Source organism: Temnothorax curvispinosus, unplaced genomic scaffold, assembly GCF_003070985.1.
Source record: "Temnothorax curvispinosus isolate PA1 unplaced genomic scaffold, ASM307098v1 QBEX01003906.1, whole genome shotgun sequence".
NCBI classification, from domain to species: Eukaryota; Metazoa; Arthropoda; class Insecta; order Hymenoptera; family Formicidae; genus Temnothorax; species Temnothorax curvispinosus.
Window position 1 is genome coordinate 1 of NW_020213686.1, and position 21,599 is coordinate 21,599.

General features: G+C 39.0%; 3 protein-coding genes across 6 annotated transcripts; 2 read left to right on the plus strand and 1 right to left on the minus strand.

Annotated features, from left to right (window-relative positions):
- The first annotated feature begins 627 nt into the window (after nt 1-627).
- LOC112453008 lies at nt 628-2,525 on the plus strand. Its single transcript, XM_025013535.1, has 4 exons — nt 628-978; nt 1,393-1,458; nt 1,760-1,918; nt 2,090-2,525. Exons 2-4 carry the CDS (start codon nt 1,407-1,409, stop codon nt 2,299-2,301), a joined length of 423 nt encoding a protein of 140 aa, XP_024869303.1. The 5' UTR covers nt 628-978; nt 1,393-1,406; the 3' UTR covers nt 2,302-2,525.
- A 1,561-nt stretch (nt 2,526-4,086) lies between these two features.
- LOC112453007 lies at nt 4,087-8,433 on the plus strand. Its single transcript, XM_025013534.1, has 3 exons — nt 4,087-4,339; nt 6,239-6,397; nt 7,809-8,433. Exons 1-3 carry the CDS (start codon nt 4,279-4,281, stop codon nt 8,048-8,050), a joined length of 462 nt encoding a protein of 153 aa, XP_024869302.1. The 5' UTR covers nt 4,087-4,278; the 3' UTR covers nt 8,051-8,433.
- Nucleotides 8,434-10,385: 1,952 nt separating this feature from the next.
- On the minus strand, nt 10,386-20,994 carry LOC112453006 (protein spaetzle 3). 4 transcript variants are annotated; one of them, XM_025013532.1, is made up of 7 exons: nt 20,970-20,994; nt 15,687-16,657; nt 15,221-15,458; nt 11,849-11,973; nt 11,403-11,675; nt 11,010-11,135; nt 10,386-10,889 (listed from the first exon to the last, which is right to left on the minus strand). In XM_025013532.1, exons 2-7 carry the CDS (start codon nt 16,169-16,171, stop codon nt 10,694-10,696), a joined length of 1,443 nt encoding a protein of 480 aa, XP_024869300.1. In that variant the 5' UTR covers nt 16,172-16,657; nt 20,970-20,994; the 3' UTR covers nt 10,386-10,693. The 4 variants fall into 4 exon arrangements, with proteins under 4 accessions (XP_024869300.1, XP_024869298.1, XP_024869301.1 ...); XM_025013530.1 differs by lacking the exon at nt 20,970-20,994 and adding an exon at nt 19,540-19,826; XM_025013533.1 differs by lacking the exon at nt 20,970-20,994 and adding an exon at nt 18,454-18,884 and having other exon boundaries at nt 15,687-16,587.
- Between the last annotated feature and the right edge of the window lie 605 nt (nt 20,995-21,599).

Sequence of the window (21,599 nt, forward strand, 5' to 3'; positions counted from 1 at the left end):
AAAGATTAACTCTGAACTAGCGCGGCCAATTCAGCAATAGAAAACAAACCCATTGTCTGATGTTCCTTCATAATGATACTTACTTCGTCGGGGGTAATTTCTCGAGAGAGAAAAGTGTTCGCACATTTCTTGAAACACATCTCAGATATCTGGTTGTAGAGCAGAAGAAAATCCTTAAACTGTGGAAAATAGATTTATCACAGTCTCATCGTTCAACGATTAACGTGCGACAATTATTATTTATAACAAAAATCTTTATGCAGACAACGTGGAATATTGGGTTACGTTTAGACGAACAGTCAAGTCGTGCCAAAGATACGTACATTTCTTAGCTGTAACGCATCCATGTGGATAGCCGTATACTTTCAACGCGTAACAAATGTATTTTTCTAGAGTGTCAATTTAAATGTAACTATAAAACATTATTTCGATAATATATTAGAAGCGTGATAACCTCTTGTGACACGTGGGTTTTAAACGATCCGACACGTACGATTTACAAGTGACCTACTTTATCGGCTGCCTAAAAATAAGAAAGCTGCGTTACCGATACCGATACCAATTAAATTATCGATCGGCGGTACGTGTGCAGTTATAAAAAAACGACTCGAGGATCCAAGGGTGCTTTCCGTTTGGGCTGCGGTCCCACTTGACGCTACAACAAATGCTTCGGAGCGTTCTTTTTCTCCTTCTTTCTTCGTTGAGAGAAATGAGAAGAGGAATGCTTCGAAGCATTTGTAGCGTCAAGGGGTGGACCGCACTAATTGACACGTAAGTCGACACAAACGTCGTTCTATCTTTCTTGGCATTCAATGAGCAACAAAGACAGAACGAGACTCGTGTCGACTTGTGTCAGTTAGATGGAAAGCACCTCAAATAAATCATAAGCGAGATAGACAATTTTGAGAATTGGGAATTTTAAATCAACGGAAATCAAGGATCTCGAAAATGGACGAATTATCAAGGAGAATGTAATTGGTAAAGGATATTTTATTATTTGAAAGTCTATAAAGAATGTTTTATAAAGTTTCAAGCGTTGCCATCTCGAGAATTAGCAATTTCACATCGTAAAAAATCATGAAATCTTGAAAAAAAAACCACAAAGTATTAAAATATAATTGAATAACAGATGACATACTAATTAAAAAATTACAAGAATTACCATTTCAAGGATTCCAAAAAGAAAACTACTAAAAATTTGAGGCGTGAAAACTTAACGTCTTAAAAAAAAAAATATTGTTAATTTGCCCCGCAAAGATATATAAATAATTCACGCGTTTCGCATCATTATGCGCTGCTAACGGCATGCCCCTCGTCGCGACGTCCCTTTGATTATCATAGATAAGATATCTCGCGAGGAGCGTATTTTAAGAAACCTCTTTCTCTTCCGAGGAACGTTCTTCAACATGATCGGAACCCTCTCATTCGCGATTGTACTGCCTGTCTTTTTGCATACGAGTAAGTGAATTTTTATGATGTCTTTATTACTCGTGATGTAAAAGATCATAAGACACAAGAATCGTGTTGCGTAAAGTGATTTTTATCTATTTTAAATTAGGCTCCGTCGTAGTTTTGTTATCGCTTCGCTTTTTACGTGCAATTTTGTTAGTTTTGTATTGGATACCTCTGCTTCTCGTACAGCGTATTAATTGCATTTAATAAAGATATCTAATTCACTGTTATTATTTTTCTTAAACAATATATCGATAAACGCGCAGAAGAAGACAGTTTAATTTATTATATATAAATTTTTTTTCAGTGGTTTACTCACGACAGGATTTATGGTGTTACGATTGCAATACGGATCTAAGGCATGGACATAGAGGAGATTGCAACGATCCTTACTCACCCGGTGCTTTCGAGTTGGTCGCTTGCCCTCGGAACGAATCTCATCATTGTCACAAAAGTATCATATTATGTACGTATATTGGTGATTTACACACGCATGTACGATTATAAAACATCGCTGAGACCGCTGAGAGAAATTTCTCTCTTAATTACTATTTTTTTTACACGCCAATTGAAGTACAGTAAATTGGAGAAGCTTGTGCGAAATAAAAAAGTAAAATACGTACGATATTTTTGGCAGATAGAAATATTTTAGTAACGGTACGAGCCTGCGTGTCATCGCGTCAGATCAAGGAATACTGTAATTACGGAGACAGCATTCGTTTCCCGCATTCGAACATCGAGTGTTATTTCTGCAAGGAAAACGCCTGTAACAATAACGAATTATTCGATCCTGCGTCAGAATGGTGTCTTGGATTTATCGCAATTATTTTGCCATGGATACTAACGTGAGACACGCAGATAATAATAATTATTCGTGAAAATCAACTCACGTTTCAACTCAAGTTTAATTAATTCTACTTACACGTAATCATATATAATAATGTTACAAGTTCCGAAATGTTTATTCCTGCTCGACAACGTCCGATAAAGGTTTTTAAGATGCAGCTAAATATAAAAAAATTATAAAATACTTATATATGATCCTTTAAAATAAAAATGTCCTTGAAATATTACTAAAAGAGAATTGGGAAATCGTGTCAGGTGCAATTTCTTATCATCTTTCTCGCAAATAATTTTTTTAAATATAAAAAGTAACTTGATCGTTGTGATAGCATGATTATGTGATTTTTGATAATTGATGAATAAATAAGATTGGGTACCGGAAAAGATGAATAAGGCTACAGTGAGATGAATAAGAATATTACGCTTAGTCACACGATTAATTCAACGGCGTGATCATTTTAACGTAAGCCGAAGTATGTTCGCCGATGATTATATGCTCGTGAGAAATCCGATATGAGAAATATATACGTACGTTTCCTTTTCTTAATTCTGTTACAACTGTAGGACAAGTCAAATATGTTCGCCGGTGAGAAATCCGATATGAGAAATATACGTACGTTTCCTTTACTTAATTCTGTTACAACTGTAGGACAAGTGGATTTAATTAGGAAGATTAGGCATTAGCGACGTAAGGTTGTTGATATGGAAAAGACCAGGTCCCGCATGACAGATGGTTTTATTGTTCCAAGACGGCTCTATCTATCTTAAATAGATGCTCGCGATCGCACGGTATTAAGCTACTTTATTAGATATAGTATATATTTCATGCACAATATGTAAAATAATTCGAAGAGCGAATAGTTGATGAAATATTTTATATTTCATAAACATATCGAAACATTCTACTTGCGTTAGAAATCAATTTACATAAAAGAAAAATTATTTTATTTTATTTATTGACAGTATCAACTTTCAACAATTAAAACTGATTCTCGTTTGAAGTATCCAAGACAAAAAATTGATATGAGTGAGTAATTTAGATCAGTTACCTTGTATGTAGGTATTAGAGTGTATGTGTGTGTGTGTGTGTGTGTTAAAGGCATGTAAAACTTTTTTCCCAGTCCGTTTTGAGGTCGAATATTTCGATACGCTTAACCGGAACAGCTAGTTGTTGGAGTTTAATGTCGCTGAACAAGCCACACACTTCTAAGTACGCAACGTTCTCCTCCTCGGTAACTCCAACAATAAACTTCATTTTACGTTTAACGCACGCACATATACATCAGATACGTGAATGAACGGCGCGGAAACGATTACCAAGGGGTCCAGGTCAAATACCAGAGTCAAGTCAGTAATGTTCAGCAGGGTTAAATGCTTCCTTGACCTCCCTTGATGAGTCGGCAGGACACACTTTGTAATGTCGACTTAAATATTTCGGAAATTGTTTAGAGACGTGCAAAAAGGGATGATTGAAATAGGAGGATTTTCCCCTGACGAGATATTTATTTATATTTTTTTAAGTTTCTCGACACATGCGATCGTAGTATCTTCATCAAGGAGATAATCGATCACAAATAAATTCAAGGATAACGTAGTTGGCGAGAAACTGCTAAACTGACAGTATACCTCGTATATGTATTTACATTTTACATGCATTAATTATATATACTCGAAGAAGGAATCGCGCATTAAGGCGAAAGAGAGAAACCTCGTAGCGATCGGCGGACAGGCAGTGAGAAAGAGAGAGAAAATGTGCGAAGGAGAGGAAGAGGAGTGCTCTTGGCAAAGAGGGTGTTGGTTCCTCAGTATCGTACTGGACACGTTTGGCATCGGCAGTATCCAAACGGCCATCCGGATCGCTCGGCAGCACAAACCGTCGTTTTCGATCGTCGTGATTATCGAGGAAGGATTTTCTTCACGAGCTCCTACGGGGAGAAACAGAGTTGATTTTGCGGTTTTGACGAACGTATCGACATCTCCAAAATGGTCTCCATCGAGCGCACGGCGATGATCATCTTCGGGCTGGCCCTTTTCGTAACTTCGGGTGAGTCTGCGCTAATCCAAGTGAAAACTCTATTAGGAAAGGTTTGAAAAAGATTACTCTTGTGAAACAAAGACTTAGAAGAGTAATTCACCGAGTAATTCACCGAGAATTTTTGGCCATTTTGAATAATTACAAGTCTATGATGAAGTTTCTGCCGCGGACTCCGCGTCTCGTTTATAAATATTATATATTAAAAGAAAAAAGCACTTGAAATATTATTCTTGTCTTTTTTATGAATGAATTTTATATATCTTGTGCAAAATTATATCACGTACTGTAAAGAAAGTGTGTAAAATCACGTAAATCATATAGAATTACATGGAAAACTGTATGTATTTTTGTTATAAATCATGTGGTGTTTGTGTTTATATTACTTAATTTTAAATACTTTATTTTACAATGCAATATATTGATTGCCTGCCAATTAGAAAAAAGATAATTATGATATCACAATTATAATAGATATTACATATGATATATTACGATTGTTATGATGTTACATAATCGCACCAAGTCAACAATTTAAAATTTCCTAGAAATCTTGTCTATTTCTGCTTTCCTTGCACTTATTAGTATGCAAATTAATAATGTTCGCAGTCTTTGCGCGAGTTTATAAGATGTCGGTATTGGAACAACATACAAAAAATGAAAAACAGGATATCATCGTTATCTAATCATAATATCTCTCATCCTGATCTTTTTTGCTGTATTATTATATATATATATAATCTTTTTTTATTTCGTGATATTTGCTTTCAAGTTACATATTGCGTCGCGCCTCAATGCATTTTTACAATGGGGACAACCTGATTGTGTACAAAACTGGCGCGCACCATTAATATTGACGGTTACTCAGCATTACATCACTTCTTAATCATACCGGCACCTGTTTTCCTTTATAGAATTGCGCAGGTATCTTCTCAATTGTGATTCCAATTTAGATTTATTTCCGTGAGTTTCCGCGATTTACATTCTGTAGATGTAAATCCGTCTCAAGCGTGAACGGTATCTCTTTTTTTTAAATAAAAAACACATCTGTCACGCGTGTCTTGAAGCAGTGTGTTATGTGTTATCTACTAGGCAAGATAATATTGTTTTGCACATGTATTTTTCAACATTGAGATTTCTTTCGGGTCGGATTTTGCGTCACAATTTTTTAAATTAGAAACTATTTTTATTAACATTAATTTAATACTTATTTTACACGTGTGTGTTATTTGTTTTTGATATATTTTATCTGTAATTATAAAGATTATCAGAAACAATTGAGGGAAATTTGCAAACCTGAAAATCCTGATTCTAATAAAACTTTGTAAATAGGATAAATTTAGATTCTAGATAAATTCATAGAAATTTTCAGTTGATGCTACAAAAAATGGTTTTAATGGATAAAATTGCCTCTCTGTACGGCTGTTGACTCTTTTAAAAACATCTCGACGAAATCTACAACTTTTATTTGAAAGAAAAAAAATCAAGTTTGATAAGAAATCAGTCGTCTTTAAAATTTCTTGGAAACAACAATATTTACGACATAACACATCGGAATCATCCATATTTTTCGAGAGATTTGCCTGCGTCGATTAAAATGACTCACCCTATATAACATTTTATGAAGAATAATTTTGAGAGAATTAAAGAATATTTTGAAAGAATAATTATTTTCAAGAACTCACCTTTTTGCACTCACTATATAAAAAAATATCTGTCGCTGTTATAATATTACAAAATAAGGAAATATTTTTATTCTTTGAAGATACAATTCTACGTAAATATTTAATTGTTTTCTACGTTTACACGCGCGCGATATACCTATTACGATACACGTGTTTATATCGCGTCACGACACTCAAATCGCAAAGTAAATCATGTCTTATGGATTTTTCATCCTGTGTCTAATAGGTTCCGCCTTACGATGCTGGGTATGCTCGTCCAACGTAAATGTCATGTGCAATGACCCAATGAACACTACAGATCACCAGGCTGCGTTCCACGTAAGGACTTGCGACCCAGGCCCTTACGGTTCCTCAAAACCTATCTGCCGCAAAATCGTCAAACGAGGTAAAAGTAACCCTACTCGTTTGTCCGAGTCTGAGATAATACCATGATGTAACTTTGCTAAAAAAAAAGTTTCCTATTGTATTTATGGTGTATCTATACGGCGACTACAATAGTCATTCAATTTTACAATGTAAACAAGTCTCAATGAAAACGCGGATGTCGCTAACGTTTCACGAGGCTCGCATTCGATTCTTTTCGCATTTTAACATCTGCTCATCTCGCGGTGTACGTGTTGGTTCCTCAGTTGTTAACGCATTTACGTGATAGTGCGAAAAAAAAAGAGAAACCACCGCGTGACCGTGACGATGGCGAGAGAAAAACTCCGTTCGGCGTGCGCGAAATACGTCGCGCGTATTACGCCGGACATTCGTCGAGATGCTCGTTAGTCGGGTGGATGACGCATTGTGAAGTGGCGTCTTTTAAATCGCATCTTTTTAATGCGTTGCATCCTTTTCTCTCCGCGAGACTGTGACGACGCGAACGGTATATGCGCGCCGCGATTGAGTCATACCGCGGGCGCGCATAGAAATGACTATGATAATTGGACGTTAAAACAAGGCCGGTGTGCCACACCTACGGAGGAAAAAATTGTCATTATGCCCACCACCACCACCATTACGGGCTGATTAATTTCGGGCCAGGGTAATACACGCCTCTCTTGTCCGTTTCGTGCGCGCGCGTATATTGTCAACACGTTGTTTAAATCTGTCATTGGGTTGGTTTTTCACGGCAAATCGAACGTACTAACCGCGCGCACGTCGAATTTACGTCGATTCGACGGAATTCTAGCGTGACGAGGCAGCGTGCGTGAAATAGCGAGCGCGACCGCCACACGAACGCAAAAATTACGTAAGCGACAATAATAATCGCGCTATTAAATCCGACGCTGGCTTTGCCGCGCTCGCTGGCGCACGGGAGAAGATGACCCCGAAACGATTGCGCGCTTATTGAAGGACTTTCCGAGAAGTTCCCGTGTTCGTTTTCTGATGCATCGGACGAGATATATACGCGAAAGAAACGCGGCCGCGTGTATTTGTGCCGAGCGATTTCTTAACTAAGTCTCAAGTTGAGGCAATCTATAAATCGCGGATTTTAAAATTTTATTTCATTTATTTTATTTATGATTTTATGTCATCTATTTTGATACGTATATCTAAATTGTTATTAAATTAATGTATATAGATATAATTTATTTATATCATACATATATACATATATGTATATAACATACATATATATGTATATATGTATGTTTTGTACTAGATATGTAAAATTTATTATATTCTGTTTTCTCAAACGTTTTGTCGTATTATATCGAAACTATAAATAGAATTTGAGCCTGACACGAAGGGGACTCTAAACTGGCCCGAAAACCCCGATCACCCTCGTTAAACAATTAATCTGTGTTTAGAATACGGCGATCGGATTATCATACGCCAGTGCTCCACTCCGTATCATGACGAAATGGAAATCACCAACGGCCAGTGCGGCAACTCCCTGACACAGCCAGGACGTGATGTAATCGAGTCCTGCCACATCTGCAGCACCGATTTGTGCAATTCCGCGACGGATGCCTCCGCGATGAGGCTGCTCTACGTCGCCACGATGATACTTCTTGCCTGCACTTTCCACCAGTCGAAATACGTTCTTTAACCTTATGATATTAATCTATAGTTAATGATAAAAGAAAAGCAGAGAAAAGAAAAAGAAAAAGGTAAAAGGGAAAAAAAGGGAGAAGAGCGGTTCGAACAATAGCTACGAATACTTAATGTTGTAAATCTGTACGACTAACAAACTTTCACTGTGAACGAACGCGAATTGTTTCCCCGACTCGATGGCGATTCGAAAGAATGCGATGAAAAAAGTGCACGGCTGAAGAAGCCTTGCGTAATTTCTCTCACCCGGTTCAAGAGCAATCCGATATTGCGAAACGCGAAAATTACGAACGAGAAAGCGCGTGGATTTTACAATTAATATTTTGATTCAATCGAATTTGCTGTAAGTACAAAATAAAAGACATAACATAATCATGTGTAGACCCGACTTTTCTTTCGGAACGTTTTAAAGTTAACGAGCCTTAAGTTCGAGTTGTGTAATGAGACGAAGGCACCAGCTCGACCCTATATACACCATCTCTGCGCGCTCTCCGACGACGGACCGTCGCTTGTAATAATTACGCCATGTAGAACGAATTGGACCCATCATCATTGCGTCTCGTTTTCATTGGTTCAACCTTGTTTCGTCTTAAGTAGGCATTATCTTGAGCGTTTCCTCTTGTTACTTTTTACGTCTTCCTCTCTTTTTGTCACGAGAATATCTTAAGTAGTTAAGAGCGAAGGAGAGTAGGTAAAAGAGCTTATCAGGTATCCGTCCAACGATTAGAATAATAAATAAATATGTTCTCAAAGGGTTGACGGTGTCAACACACATTAACTATATGTATATATATGTATATATAGGGTGGGGCACCTAAAAGAAAACACCGGAATATTTTGAAAAATGAGTCCGGCAGGCAAAGATGTTTCAGACAAAAGTTGTGTGGAGGGGAACAAATCATTACATATATTTTCGAAGGGCAACAAAATGAATTGTTTACAAGAAATTTTATGTCAAAATGTTAGAATAAGATATAAGATATTTCGTAAACTATATTGACTTTCTGATAACTGTAATAATTGTTTATGTAGAATAATTAGAAGAATAATATTATGTAAAAAAATCATATAATTTTATTTAAAAAAGGCTTCTATTACTTTGTAAAATCAATTTTTTCGAAAGTGGATTTTACCATTATTTGTCCCTCCAACTTTTGTCTGAATCATTTTTGCACATATCTTTTTTCATATAATATCTTTTTTACATACAATAATATTCTTTCCCTCATTCTTACTTTTAGATTCATAGATCTTGCATGTATCTTCCTTTCACGCAGAGGATTGTATGCTTGCCTTAATTAAAGTGTAATCGTTTAACGCAACATTAAAAACTAAAAATTAAAAATTAATTATTTTTAAGGCAGTTATGTACTCTACGGCGCGCAATAAGTCCTAAGAGGAAGTTATTCTTAGGACCTATTCCAGCCCACGCTCATGCATTCGCGTTTCACAACCGTTTGAAGAGCCGTGCAGCCGTACGTACAATGTCCACGAAGTAAGATAAAACGTTTTGTGCGCGCGCGACGCTTATACTTACGGACTAAACGCTGCCTAATGATTATTGCAGCTATTTATTGTAGTTATAATCGACAATTATTAGAAAGAGCCTATAAACGGTAACATTTATTTTCTACTTACACAAATAAAATCTGAATCACGAAAATGGTTCTGCGCTACGTACTATGCTATTTGATTCAAATCTGTTATCCAAAGATTGATGCGAAACTGTGTTCAATTCAATCTCTCGTCCGATACATCATTTTCTTCCATTAGATAGGTCTACACGCGCGATTTATTGGCTGATTTCGTGGTTTGAAGGATCGCTCAGATGCATCGGTCAAATAAATCATATATTTATACCACATGTCGTTATCGAGATATTATACTGATGTATAGCTTTATTACTGTGTTATGATATATCGAGATAGGTATTTTAATTGAACGGCTATCGCTATATACATTTAGATCCATCGCGTAAATTTATTTCTCAGTTTCGACGGACATCATTAATCGTTGATCGGCTGGAATCTTTCAAGCAAACTGATCAGTCTGAACGTATGATAACGGTTCTGCTATGCAATATAGCAGTTTCTTGTTTTAACAAATGGCGTTGATATTACAAGCGCAGTTGGACTTCGACCAATTTTAATAGATAGTAACAATTTTAATGAATCGAGAAAATAGCAACGACTTAATAGATTGTACTATAACGAAGCAAAGAAAAGCAAAAAAATCGCGAGACGTAGAAAAGGACATGATTAAACAATTAAATCGTACATATTTGAGAAGAAGAATAGAAAGGAGCGATACCTCGTTGACGAGCTAATATTTCTTATCATCAATTCGTCGATAATTTGATTAATTTATCAGCAAAGAATTGTCAATTGATACATATCATTCTTCAACCTTTAAAAGTTGCGCTATATAAAAGTCTCTAATTTTTAAAAATCGAAATGGTGGGACGCTTAAATTGGCCGATGCGCAAATCGTGCCTATACCTATGCGCACTTTTCTTATCACAGGTTACTGTCAACAGTCCTTATGATAATCGTCTAAATGGGTTGAGAATGAATAAACCGTTTTTAAGAGTTCACTTGGCACGTTTTACGTAGCGTGTCAATCTCTGTGTCACTTTCCGGCCTCAGTTTCGGGCATTTGATGAGGAGAACTTGCCGCTGTTGATAGGATCGCATCGACATACGCAGCAGGAGGGAAACAGGAACCAGTCCATGAATATACCCTTGCAATCGTTGTCCGGGTCGTACGCGAGCAACCTGTGCCACTTGTACTTCTGCTCGCACCCGCAGTCCCCGCTGCACCGATTCGTTTGCGTTTTCCTGCAGAAAGAAAATACAGTGTCTACTGTGCTTATTTTATAAGAATCCGTAGGTATGAAGAATCGTGTAAAACAATTGAGATGAGTGGAGCGCCGGAATAAGCAATGTCGTTTTACTCACGAGCACACTTCCTGGTGTATCGCTTGCTCGAAATGCTGGGTATTCACGATGGCGCGAATCTTTCCGGCACTGTTGCTTGCCCAGTAAGGAGTCACGATCTCAACTTTCGATTCGCACGCGTCGATTCTGTAACCATTATCGCGATGTTAATTATTTCTGATCAGTCTGCTGCAGCAGTAAAAGAGAAACGGAAAAAAGAGAGAAAGAGAAAACATTCCTAAACTCTGCACTTTATTAAAAGTGTATGATGGATATAGTATTCATAATAATCTTGCCAAGATACAAACAGCAGCAACAAAAAGTATAAAATTATATATATTATATATAATAAAATATATAAGTAAAATATAATAAAATGATAATAATGACAGAAAATCGATTTTCGATTCTCACCTGCCGCTCTCCGTGCTGCGGTTTTTCCCAAAGGACTGCCTGGTATTTCTACTTCTGCTAAAATACTCCTCGCCGATCTCGCTTTCTACGTGCGATTCATCATCTCTGGGCCCGCCGTCCGGGATATCGTGCTTTCGCGCTTCTCTACTTTTCCTTCGCGTTCTAGCACGATGCCCGTGCTCGCTCGACCCGTGTCCCGGACTCATCTCAAAGTCACCGTACATCCTTTTCATCAACGCTTTATTTTCGTCAATGAAACGTTCTATCCGTTCTCTAAAAAACAATCGATTTAATTAAACTACGATTCACATTACAGCCAATTGCCACGTTGCGATAAGTTACCTTCCCTAATAAGAGAGTTTTAATTGTTTAACTGCAGTTAGGTATAACGTTATACCTCTAGGGTGCATATTAAAAAAGTAACAAATAAAATTATTTATACGCACATTGGATATGTGTTGCCAGCGGTCGGACAGAACAACTGATGATATCTCTTGATGCATGGTGCGCCTCGTATTAAGTCTCCCCTCAGCTCGACACCCAAAGCTACCGAAAGTGCGGTCCAAAGTATCTACGATAATTAATTTTCAGTTTGTTGAAATTGTTAATTTTCTAATTGTTATGGGATTAATTTTTTTCTTATATAGATATCTATCAACTATTTAAAAATTATATGTATATTGCACAGATAACGTGTAAAAGCTACTTTAAAGACCCTAAGAAGTTTTGACAAGGCAGAAGTTAAACAATTATCCATCTTCAGCGAATATATTTTACTGATGTAGCGAAATCGTCATTGCTTTGATAGCAGGATAATTTAGCAAATAAGACTGTTCTCTTGTGATGAGTCGAATCTTTCTGCTGTCCGTATAAAATAATTGACGATATTTGTCACGGCGACATAAAGTACGCCGAGAAACATTTTTATTGTGCACGTTAATTCACCGTATACCGGAAGTCGATGTCGGCTAATTAAAGATCGCCCGCCTACGCTCGTATCTCTATTCAACTTTCCAGTCAGCATCCAGTCAGTAGGCGTCATTCATAATACGGGAGAATTCTGATAGTGGTCACGTCCGTCGTGCGTTGCCCACGAGAAATGAATCATACAGCATAAGCAAGGCTAAATCAAAGTGCTACCTGCATGCGAATTTAAATTTAAGAAAATTATATTTCTCAAATATTTTAATGTTATATATAAATATAATCTATATACAATACTATACATATATATAATGTGTATAGAATTTGGAAAAGTGGAAGGCCAATTAAGAGGCCGTATTGCGAGAATATTTATGACGATCGAGATAAAAGTTGCTTCGCGTTCTGGTCTTCCTCTCGTCATTTTTTAACGTTATCTTGTATCGTTCGGCACGTAGAAAGTAGAGATGTGACAAATGAGCGGCAATTTTTAGAATAATGTCCCGTTGAATAAAATGGATGACGGGGCAAGAATATAGATGACCGATGAAATCAGTTAGGAAAACTCGTTACTATGTAAGATACAATTCTCTCCGCGAAAAAATGTGAAACGAGTCCTTGTCCATCGTCGTCGATTCCTTCGCGAACGTTGATGAACGTTGGATAAGATTTTTCTGTAATAGATAGGAACAAGCAAAAAAAAAAGAATTTATGTGTAAACAAAGAGCAATCAAGATTATTCATGATTATCGTCATTACGTATCATTACGTTTATTACTATTATTACTCATTACTGTTATTAGTACATTATGATGCAAATGCATGGTTTGTTTACTTACGATCATACGCGATCAAAGAGCTTCTCAATTCGATTTATTTAAAGATTTAGATTGCAGTCAAGCTTTCCGTATGTAAATGCTTGAAATGTAAATGTAATTTCATTCAGAATGTCGTGTTTGAACGTTAGCTAGAAACATACGATACTACTAGAGAGAGTACACTTGAAATGTGTGTGTGAATGCAATTTCATTCAGAATGTCGTGTCTGAACGGTAGTTGGAAACAGAAGATACTACCAGAGAGAGAGAGAGAGAGAGAGAGAGAGAGAGAGAGTAGAAAGTACACTTATTGTGTGTTATGTTACGTGGATGTTATACAAGAACGGCACATGAATTAACAGCTAAAAGGAAATACGAAGGTCGCAAACGTTTCTCCTTGACTTTCTTTACGAAACGCGAGACGGTAGTTGTAGTGACCGAAAGATCGACTTAAAAAAAAAAAGAGATTAGTTGTGAGTTTTCTTAGAACAACGTGGTGGTTGATTAAAAAGTAGTAATACTGAATCTGGAATATGTAAAACTGTTCAAAAAGTATTTTTTTTTTTAAATAAAAAAGCCAAGAGCATGCATTAATTGAAAAAATAATACAGCTTGAGGCAAATGCTGTTAGAGTGTTTTTTCCATATAAAGATAGATTTAAAAACACTCAAAATCTTATAATAATTTCAAACGAAAAATAGTAAAGCGTGAGAAATATATTACTATAGTATTATTAATTAAATTAATATAGTATTATAGTATTAATATAGAAATCCGACTTTCCGTTGTAATATATCTCTGCTCATAGGAAATATAAAGTGTATATAAAGATAAAGCTTTTTCTCGTATAATTCAAATCCAAGGTATTAAACTTATGAAGAACTTGATTGGCCCAGTCGTTTCTGACATAAGATCTGATAATTTCATCAGGTATTCATAATCGAGCTGATCGTGTACCTATAGATTATATCACCGGAACGGTCTCGCCGCTTGTGCATCGCTGGCGCATACATTTAGCACTACCGTGATGACTCGATAACTTGTCCAGAACAAGGTTATACATAAAATATAAGGCAAGCTTTCTAAACATTAATAAATTTTTTTTTCCGTTTTGAGAGATAAAAAATTCTAGATATACCTCTTTCGAATAGATGGATAGTTTCTTAAGTCGAGTAAGTAATTACGATTTAATCGTAACAATGAGTTGCGATTATTTACTAATCGATCGTTATGACAGAGCTAATAAAGAGAAACAGAGGTAAAAATAGATATAATGGAGAAATTACTATATATAATTATATAGCGCTGCATGAGCGCAAAAATTTACTTTTCAATGTAAAGTCACAAATTACTAATTCGTTCGTAAAAAGCTATCTGTAGTGTTGCGAATCAAGATTCATTTTCTATGGGTTAGACTAGAAAAACCGGATTGCCCTCGTGATAATTCGTTCCGTTAAATATATGAGGTAAAAAAAGGTCAGATTTCTCAAAAAACATGTAGCTCTTTTTCGCTCTCAGGGACTCAATAATTTATATACAGTATACTATGCATATATTTACATTATAATGTACAGTATACTCTTCTTTACAAGAAAATATATATCTACTATAAATTCTTTCTAGATTTATAATATATATTCCACTTTTTGTGCAGTGTTATGTGCAGTGTTATATGTGTGTTCCAGTCGAAGAAAAGGAACCATCAGAGTCGTTGCTCGATGATACATCGCAGTTGAGGATTCGCCGCGTCTCAATGTCAGTTTGACATCTAACATCAACTCCTTCACGACCTCGCGCAATCTCGCGAGGAGGTCGTCGTCGCGCGAATGAACGCCGGACGACGTTGAACGAGGAGATGGGAACAAGAGAGGTAAAAGAGATTCGCGCGTTGGGACTGTGTAACCGCGGTGCGCGCATGCACGATTCTAGCGAAGGTACTCCCCGGGGTCATGGATGCCGCGGTCTGAAATGTCACGTGCTGCTATTAGACTTTGAGGCTTTCCCGAAGCCACGGTCGCGTCGTCCTCGATATATTCAGGAAAACGATTCGGGGAACGATTTCTTGCTCGACGACACTCACCGGTATCTGCACGAACGTTCCGTTGTTCAGCTGGGGATACGAGTACAGGGGTACCACGGGCACGGTGCCGTTCTTCAGGAAGATCGGGCCCTGGATAGGCGTGACGTGCGCGTTCGTCGGTATGTTTTGATCCTCCTCGTCGTAATAGTCGTCGAAATCGTCGTCGTAGTCCAACACGGCGTGGACCGAGGTCTTGGTGCCCGGACCAACGGAGCTCCCGCCGTTGACCCTCGTGTAACTTTATAGGCAAATTAAACTGAGCATAGCACGGAGTGTCCTCGATTCACGCGCAAAGAATTATCTCATCTACAGATACAAGCTGCCGTTGAACTCGATTGAAATATTTGCAAAGGAAGAAATTCAATAAATATAGTCGATTTAGAATTTTGGATAGAAGAAGGCATACACGATATTTTGTTCGTTAACGTTGTGTTATGAGAAAGAGAAAAAAAAGATCCCTATTTACCCGATAGGTCTTTCTGGATAATTTTCCTGCTCCTCTATCCGAGTTTTTATGGGTTCAGGCGAACGCTGATGCTGAAACGACGAAGGGGGCGGAGGTGGTCTCATCTGTTGCTGCTGTTGCTGATGCTGCTGATGCTGCTGCTGCTGCTGCTGTTGCTGCTGCTGTCTCGGTTGAGTTCGTCTAAAATCCTGATTATATACAGCATAACGAGTGTCCTGCGACGAGAAGGACGTGTGTTCCGCGTAAACCTCATGGTTCCTCTGCTGCGTGGACTGACTACGTCGATGCTGATGATACTTGATCGGTGGTGTATAGGGTTCGTTATGAAAGCTTTCCCGTTCGTTGTAACTGGGCGCAGATCCCGGTGGCAGCACGGCGTTCAAACGAAGGTTGTTGGGGGTCGTGTGGCCCCCGGTCGAACCCGCGTAAAGGAACGGCGCCATCGTCACCGACTGATAGGGTAAACTGAAATTCGCCAACGCCATTTCTCTCGCATTCGGGGAGATTCTCCCAGATTCACCCCTCGGAATCCGAATTCGTCCTTGGCTCGCGCGGACGGGGAGTTTTTTTTTCTCGGGTGGCCTCACGGTGACACCTCTCGGGTGACGGTTAGCTTGATCCGTAAGACCGGACACGTTTCCTCGTCACGGAGATCATGATCGAGTCATTGACGACTTCGCAAGGTAGCGCCCGGCTCCAAGGACTCGTTTGTCACGAGGGAACCGAAATCATGCAGAGCAAGGACACTCTCGTCGACGCGATCATATCGCGGGTTTCCGCTTCCTGGTTGCGCCGGTCGTGCGTTCACCGTATTTAGATTACTTTTCAGGGGGCGGATCCGATCTGTCTCCTTTTCGGTCAACGATGCCCATGCGCCCGCATGATTAATCAGAGAAAGGATCTGGAGATATCGATTGATCAAGATCACTGTTCTTCGATTTGTATCTCTCGCGACGCGCAACGAGATTGGACTGAAAATCGAAGGAATCGCACACCGTTAAATTCGTAGTGTCAAATTATAGTCAATTTTAAGTATTTAAAAGACATAAGTAATTTTTAACCATTCCATATAGGTCGTAAATATGTCGTTAGTTTAACTAAATCAATGAAGTTAAAGTAATACTGTTCTGTGTTAAAAAATTGAAATAATAAATTTCAACACACATAATAATTAAAAATAATCAAAATGTTATTTAATTCAAGGTATTGGTTTAAATTTCATCCTTTAATATTTAACAGCGTAATATTGTACCATGTTGGTGAAAGGAAGAGTCACGCGATTAAGGTGTGTATTTTACTTTCATCGATGATAAAATTTCGTTACCAAGTTCATCACCGAGTCGATCTAAAAAAAAAATCTTGAATCCTAATCATCGGCATCACCGATTAAAAACAGCAACTAAAATAGTATGTTGGGACTGTCTCGCCGATTCTCCACATATTTATCGTTTCGAGGAATAATCTGTGGCAATCGTTAACTCGGATCGCGATCACGTTCTCGGGTACGCTATACCTGCCCGTACGAAGGGAGAATAACGAACTCTCATTCGTTGAGTCATCCGTTTGTAGAAAGTGCTCCGCGTCCCGGATCATAAGCGACGCGGAGGTATGTACACAAACGTTGATACGTGCAAGACGTTCGCGCAAGTTCGAAAATTTGTCGCGAAGCAAAAATCGTGATGTGTTTAAAAAATAAGCGAGCTGGAAGAAAAGAGCGCTCCTAATGTCTGCCGCGCTATAATGAATTATGTCACTTATTGATACGTATCACGCGATCGAAAACCGTCTGGCGATCGCAAACGTGACGCGATTCGCGAACGAGGCGAAAAGGCAAAAAGCGAGAATTGAATCGCAATCACATGTGAAAAGTTTATTCATAGTTTCCGTACGTATTTCGTGTCTTTACTCCTTTTCTCCTCGATGTAAGGCTATCTTATCTAAAATGTGAGAGACACAAGAGCGCATGCATGCAGCTAAACGAGCGGATATCAATTGCGACGCGGAAAGAGGAAGAAAAGAGAACTCGGTAATTGTTACGCCAACGCGACACGCCGAGTCTCGACGTAAATTTATTTGGAAAGTCGAACGAGTTTGGGCGCCGCTCGTCACTTTCGCCCACCGGATTACCGTCTTTCCAATCGAATATGCAAAACGGTTTTCACTAAAGGTAAAAGCAGGACCATCCTACCTGCGTCGAGATCACTCTCTATTTTTTACGAAATATACGCCCGAGACCGGCGTGAAATGGACGTGGTCTCTATATATGAAAATTTCACAACGGCCTCTTTCCTTCCGCAATGCACTCGCCCGTTCACGGTGGACTATGGTAATATCGATATTTCAGATTGAGCAAATTAACAACGGAATAAAAAGAGAGAAAAAGAAGGGAGAGAGCGAAAGAGAGTGTCAGCGACTGATTTGCAAAGTGACGACTCGCGTGATCGGGGGACGCGTTACTTGCCGTGAAACATCGAGCCGACGATTAATCTCGGCGAAAAATCGGATTCGGCGTGGCCACGTGCTTCGGTTTACAGGTACGCGCGATCTTTCCCATCGCGCGCACGCATTAAGCACGGTCTCTTTATGCCGCGCGCAAGGACGACCGCGATTACGAAAGACCGTTTTCCGAGATGCGCAACGTCACGGGTCGGTCGTAGATACAATTAATCTGACCTATGCAAATGGGCACGCGGGCGAGCGCGAAGACACCATAGAACCGTAGAGATTTCCGCGTATATCCTCCGCGAACGAGACGTTACGATCTTACCTGGAACGTTAACTTTGCGATATTCACATCGCGCACGCAACACACCGCACACCCGACTATCTCAGTCCGCGATATTTAGCCCGTAATGAATATGTATTAAAGATCCATTCGACTCGGTTCTCACTTTCACCTTTGCGAAGAAACGGATCTGGAGCACCGCGATTACGATCGGAAAAAAAATCGGCGATCAAGAAAGATCACCCGCGCGCGAGCGCGCGCTCGCTCGCGGAGATGAGGAACGATCGCGGCGCAGCGCGCGACGAGAGACGAGATGGTGCGATACCGTCGCGTTGGCGAACGGCGACTGAAGGAGAGGACTTTTTAAACCGGCAGCTATACACACACGAGAGAAGAAACGGGAATAAAGCGTCAAGTGTCCCTCGATCGCGTGTGTAGAAACACGGTGGGCGCGCTGTTACTTTTACGCCACGCGTATATATCCCTTCCCGGGATTGTCCCCCGCGGCGTGTGCCCTCTCTCCCTACCTTCAATTTCGCGATCTGTACCCGTATGTACCTTCGATTCCCGCTCGATAGTCGCTCGTTTAACATTTCTTTTCTTTTTCGGCGCGTTCCCCTCGCTTTCCATTAACGGCGGATGGGTTCCTCTTTTGTCCCGCGCGTTTCTCCTGGCAGCCTTATTTCCGGTAAAACAAAAAAACTCGCCCGCGTGCTCAATAACTCTTTCAGTTGTCGAGGAACGAGGTGAATCGGTTGACTTAACGATCGAGCGATTGTACTTGCAAATCGCGATTTGCAATCCTTTCATTAATATCGGCGTCGTCGAAAGATCGACACCTGTTAATCCTAATATACGCGTGACTTTTTTCTCTACACGTTTCATATAGCGTCCGGTTGAAAGTACCACGTGAAGAGAAATTTTGCAAAATAATTTTGATTTCGATTTTTCTTCGTTTAGAAAGTAACAGATTTAATTTGATCCGTATAGTGGAAGGCACAAAGAAAGTTATACAAATAAAGAGAGAGAGATAAAAGCATTTTGAAAATATTTTCTATTACAAGAGAAAGAACAGAGCGAGAACTTTAATTAATTATTTATTATACTTAAAATCTGATTTCCTCTTACTGCAAGCTTTGAATGTTAGCCAAACGTATGCGCGCCCTATACAATGGCATTTGCGGCGAAAGGACAGATGGATGCGAGGAATGCGAGGATCCAGGAAAAAAGAAATGGTAAAAAAGAAGGAAGGATTCCGAAAAGGTTCCAATCGCGGCGCACAGTCCGATCGCTTCGTGAGAACTGAAATGAAAGGCAGAGCGCGCGCCGGGAGAGAGAGGACGTTTCAGAGAGCACAGCTGTCTGAGAGGAGATGAAAGGAGGAGCAGCATCTTTTGTGATGCGCTGCATGAAATATTCCAAGTTAAAATCCAAATAGGGTATAATAACCGGTCAATTCGGCCGACCGAGTTTTTCATCGCTTGTCCCGAGATCTCTAAAGAAACGTCCATGCAATGTCCATTTTTACCAATGTAGATTAACTTTAGTTTGATTTAACTTATTTTTTATTTTCTTCTGGGTTTAAGAATTAAAAAAAATATATATATAGATTTATATCTATATAAATATAAATATATATAAATTAAGTTAAATCAAGATTAAAGTTAATTATTTGTAGAAATGGTTGTAAAGCAAACAGAGTGACGCGAAAAACGCGTTGCGCGTCTCCAGTTTCCATCGCATTAGATAGGCATAAGATCTCGAATATAAATAGGACACAAGTCACGCTCGCTCTTCCGGGGCGAATCCGCGATTCAACGTTTCTTGGTAAGGCGCGATCGTATATGCGTCACGCGGTGCAATAAATGCAAATGGTCGTAGGAAACCTTAAATGGGAAAATGATCGTTCTTACCCGGGCACTTTTCTCTCTCTTTTTTTTCTCTTTCTACGACACTCGAGACGTGGAATCCCGCGTGTCGGACCGGACCCCGCGCCACTCCTCGGGCGTGATTTAATTTGAAATTGCGCAACTAACGTTTTTCTCTCTATTTGCCTCTCCAGAGTGTATGTACAATATTACGTAATGGCGGTAATCTTGACATCATTAGAGGATTTGCGCTTCTGCATTATTCGTGCGAAACACCGCTATAATTGGCATTGATTCATATATCGACTTATATATTGTTGGAAAAATAATCTTGACGCACAAAATAAAGATACGCGAAAATTTGAGACGCAACAATAACTGGGCATCGTAATCCCGAGATGCCCTGCAAGTTATTCCAATTTGTACGATCAATTTGGCGCGGGGTATTTGCTTTAAAAAATATTTGTGCAGACACGTGCAGAGGAATGGGAATGAGTACGAAGCCATAAATCGATTTAACGACACGTGCTCACATATCGGTATATAAAGCTAAAGAAGAAAGGACTGAAAGGGAATCGAATACCTGGCGCGCACAGGCCCGTGCACGCTTATCCTCGTTATAGAGTTCATTGTTGTGCAACCAACAATGAACCATATGCAAATGCTGGCACAGGCGACACCTTTCCTTACCTCTGAGAGAGGGAAGCCTCCGCGGGAGATCCGAGTGTGCACGCGCGATCTCCTTTCTGTTTCTATGTGTAACGATGAGAGATACACGTGATCGATTGATCATCCAAAGCACGTCTCGATTAAAACGAGATAGGAGAAGATCTCGGCGACTTTGCTGTAACGCAAATATATCTTCGATCATAAAGTGCCTTCATCGACTTTAAGTGGAAAGTCTACGCTTTTAATCTGACGAGACTCGCGATAAAAAATACTTTTTGACGAATTTTCCATGTTTACTTCGTAAGAAGACGATTATAACGATTTATGTCCATTTCTACCAACATAGATTGATTTTAATCTCGGTTTATTTGTAAATTCTTAGAAAAAGATGAGAATTAAACCGAGATTAAAGATAATTTGCATGGAAATAGACAATAGACGGATAACAAAGATCAATTTCTTTAATTTCCAAGACTTTACCTATCGTACGTGGTCTCTGTCTATTTGCATTCTACTTCCATTTTTATATAATGAACCTCTTCATTATTCACCGTTATTATTTATAATTTATAATTATCTTGCCACACAAAGTAAATATGGAAAATTCTTCGAAGAGTATTTTTCATTGCAAATCTTGTCAAATCTTATAAA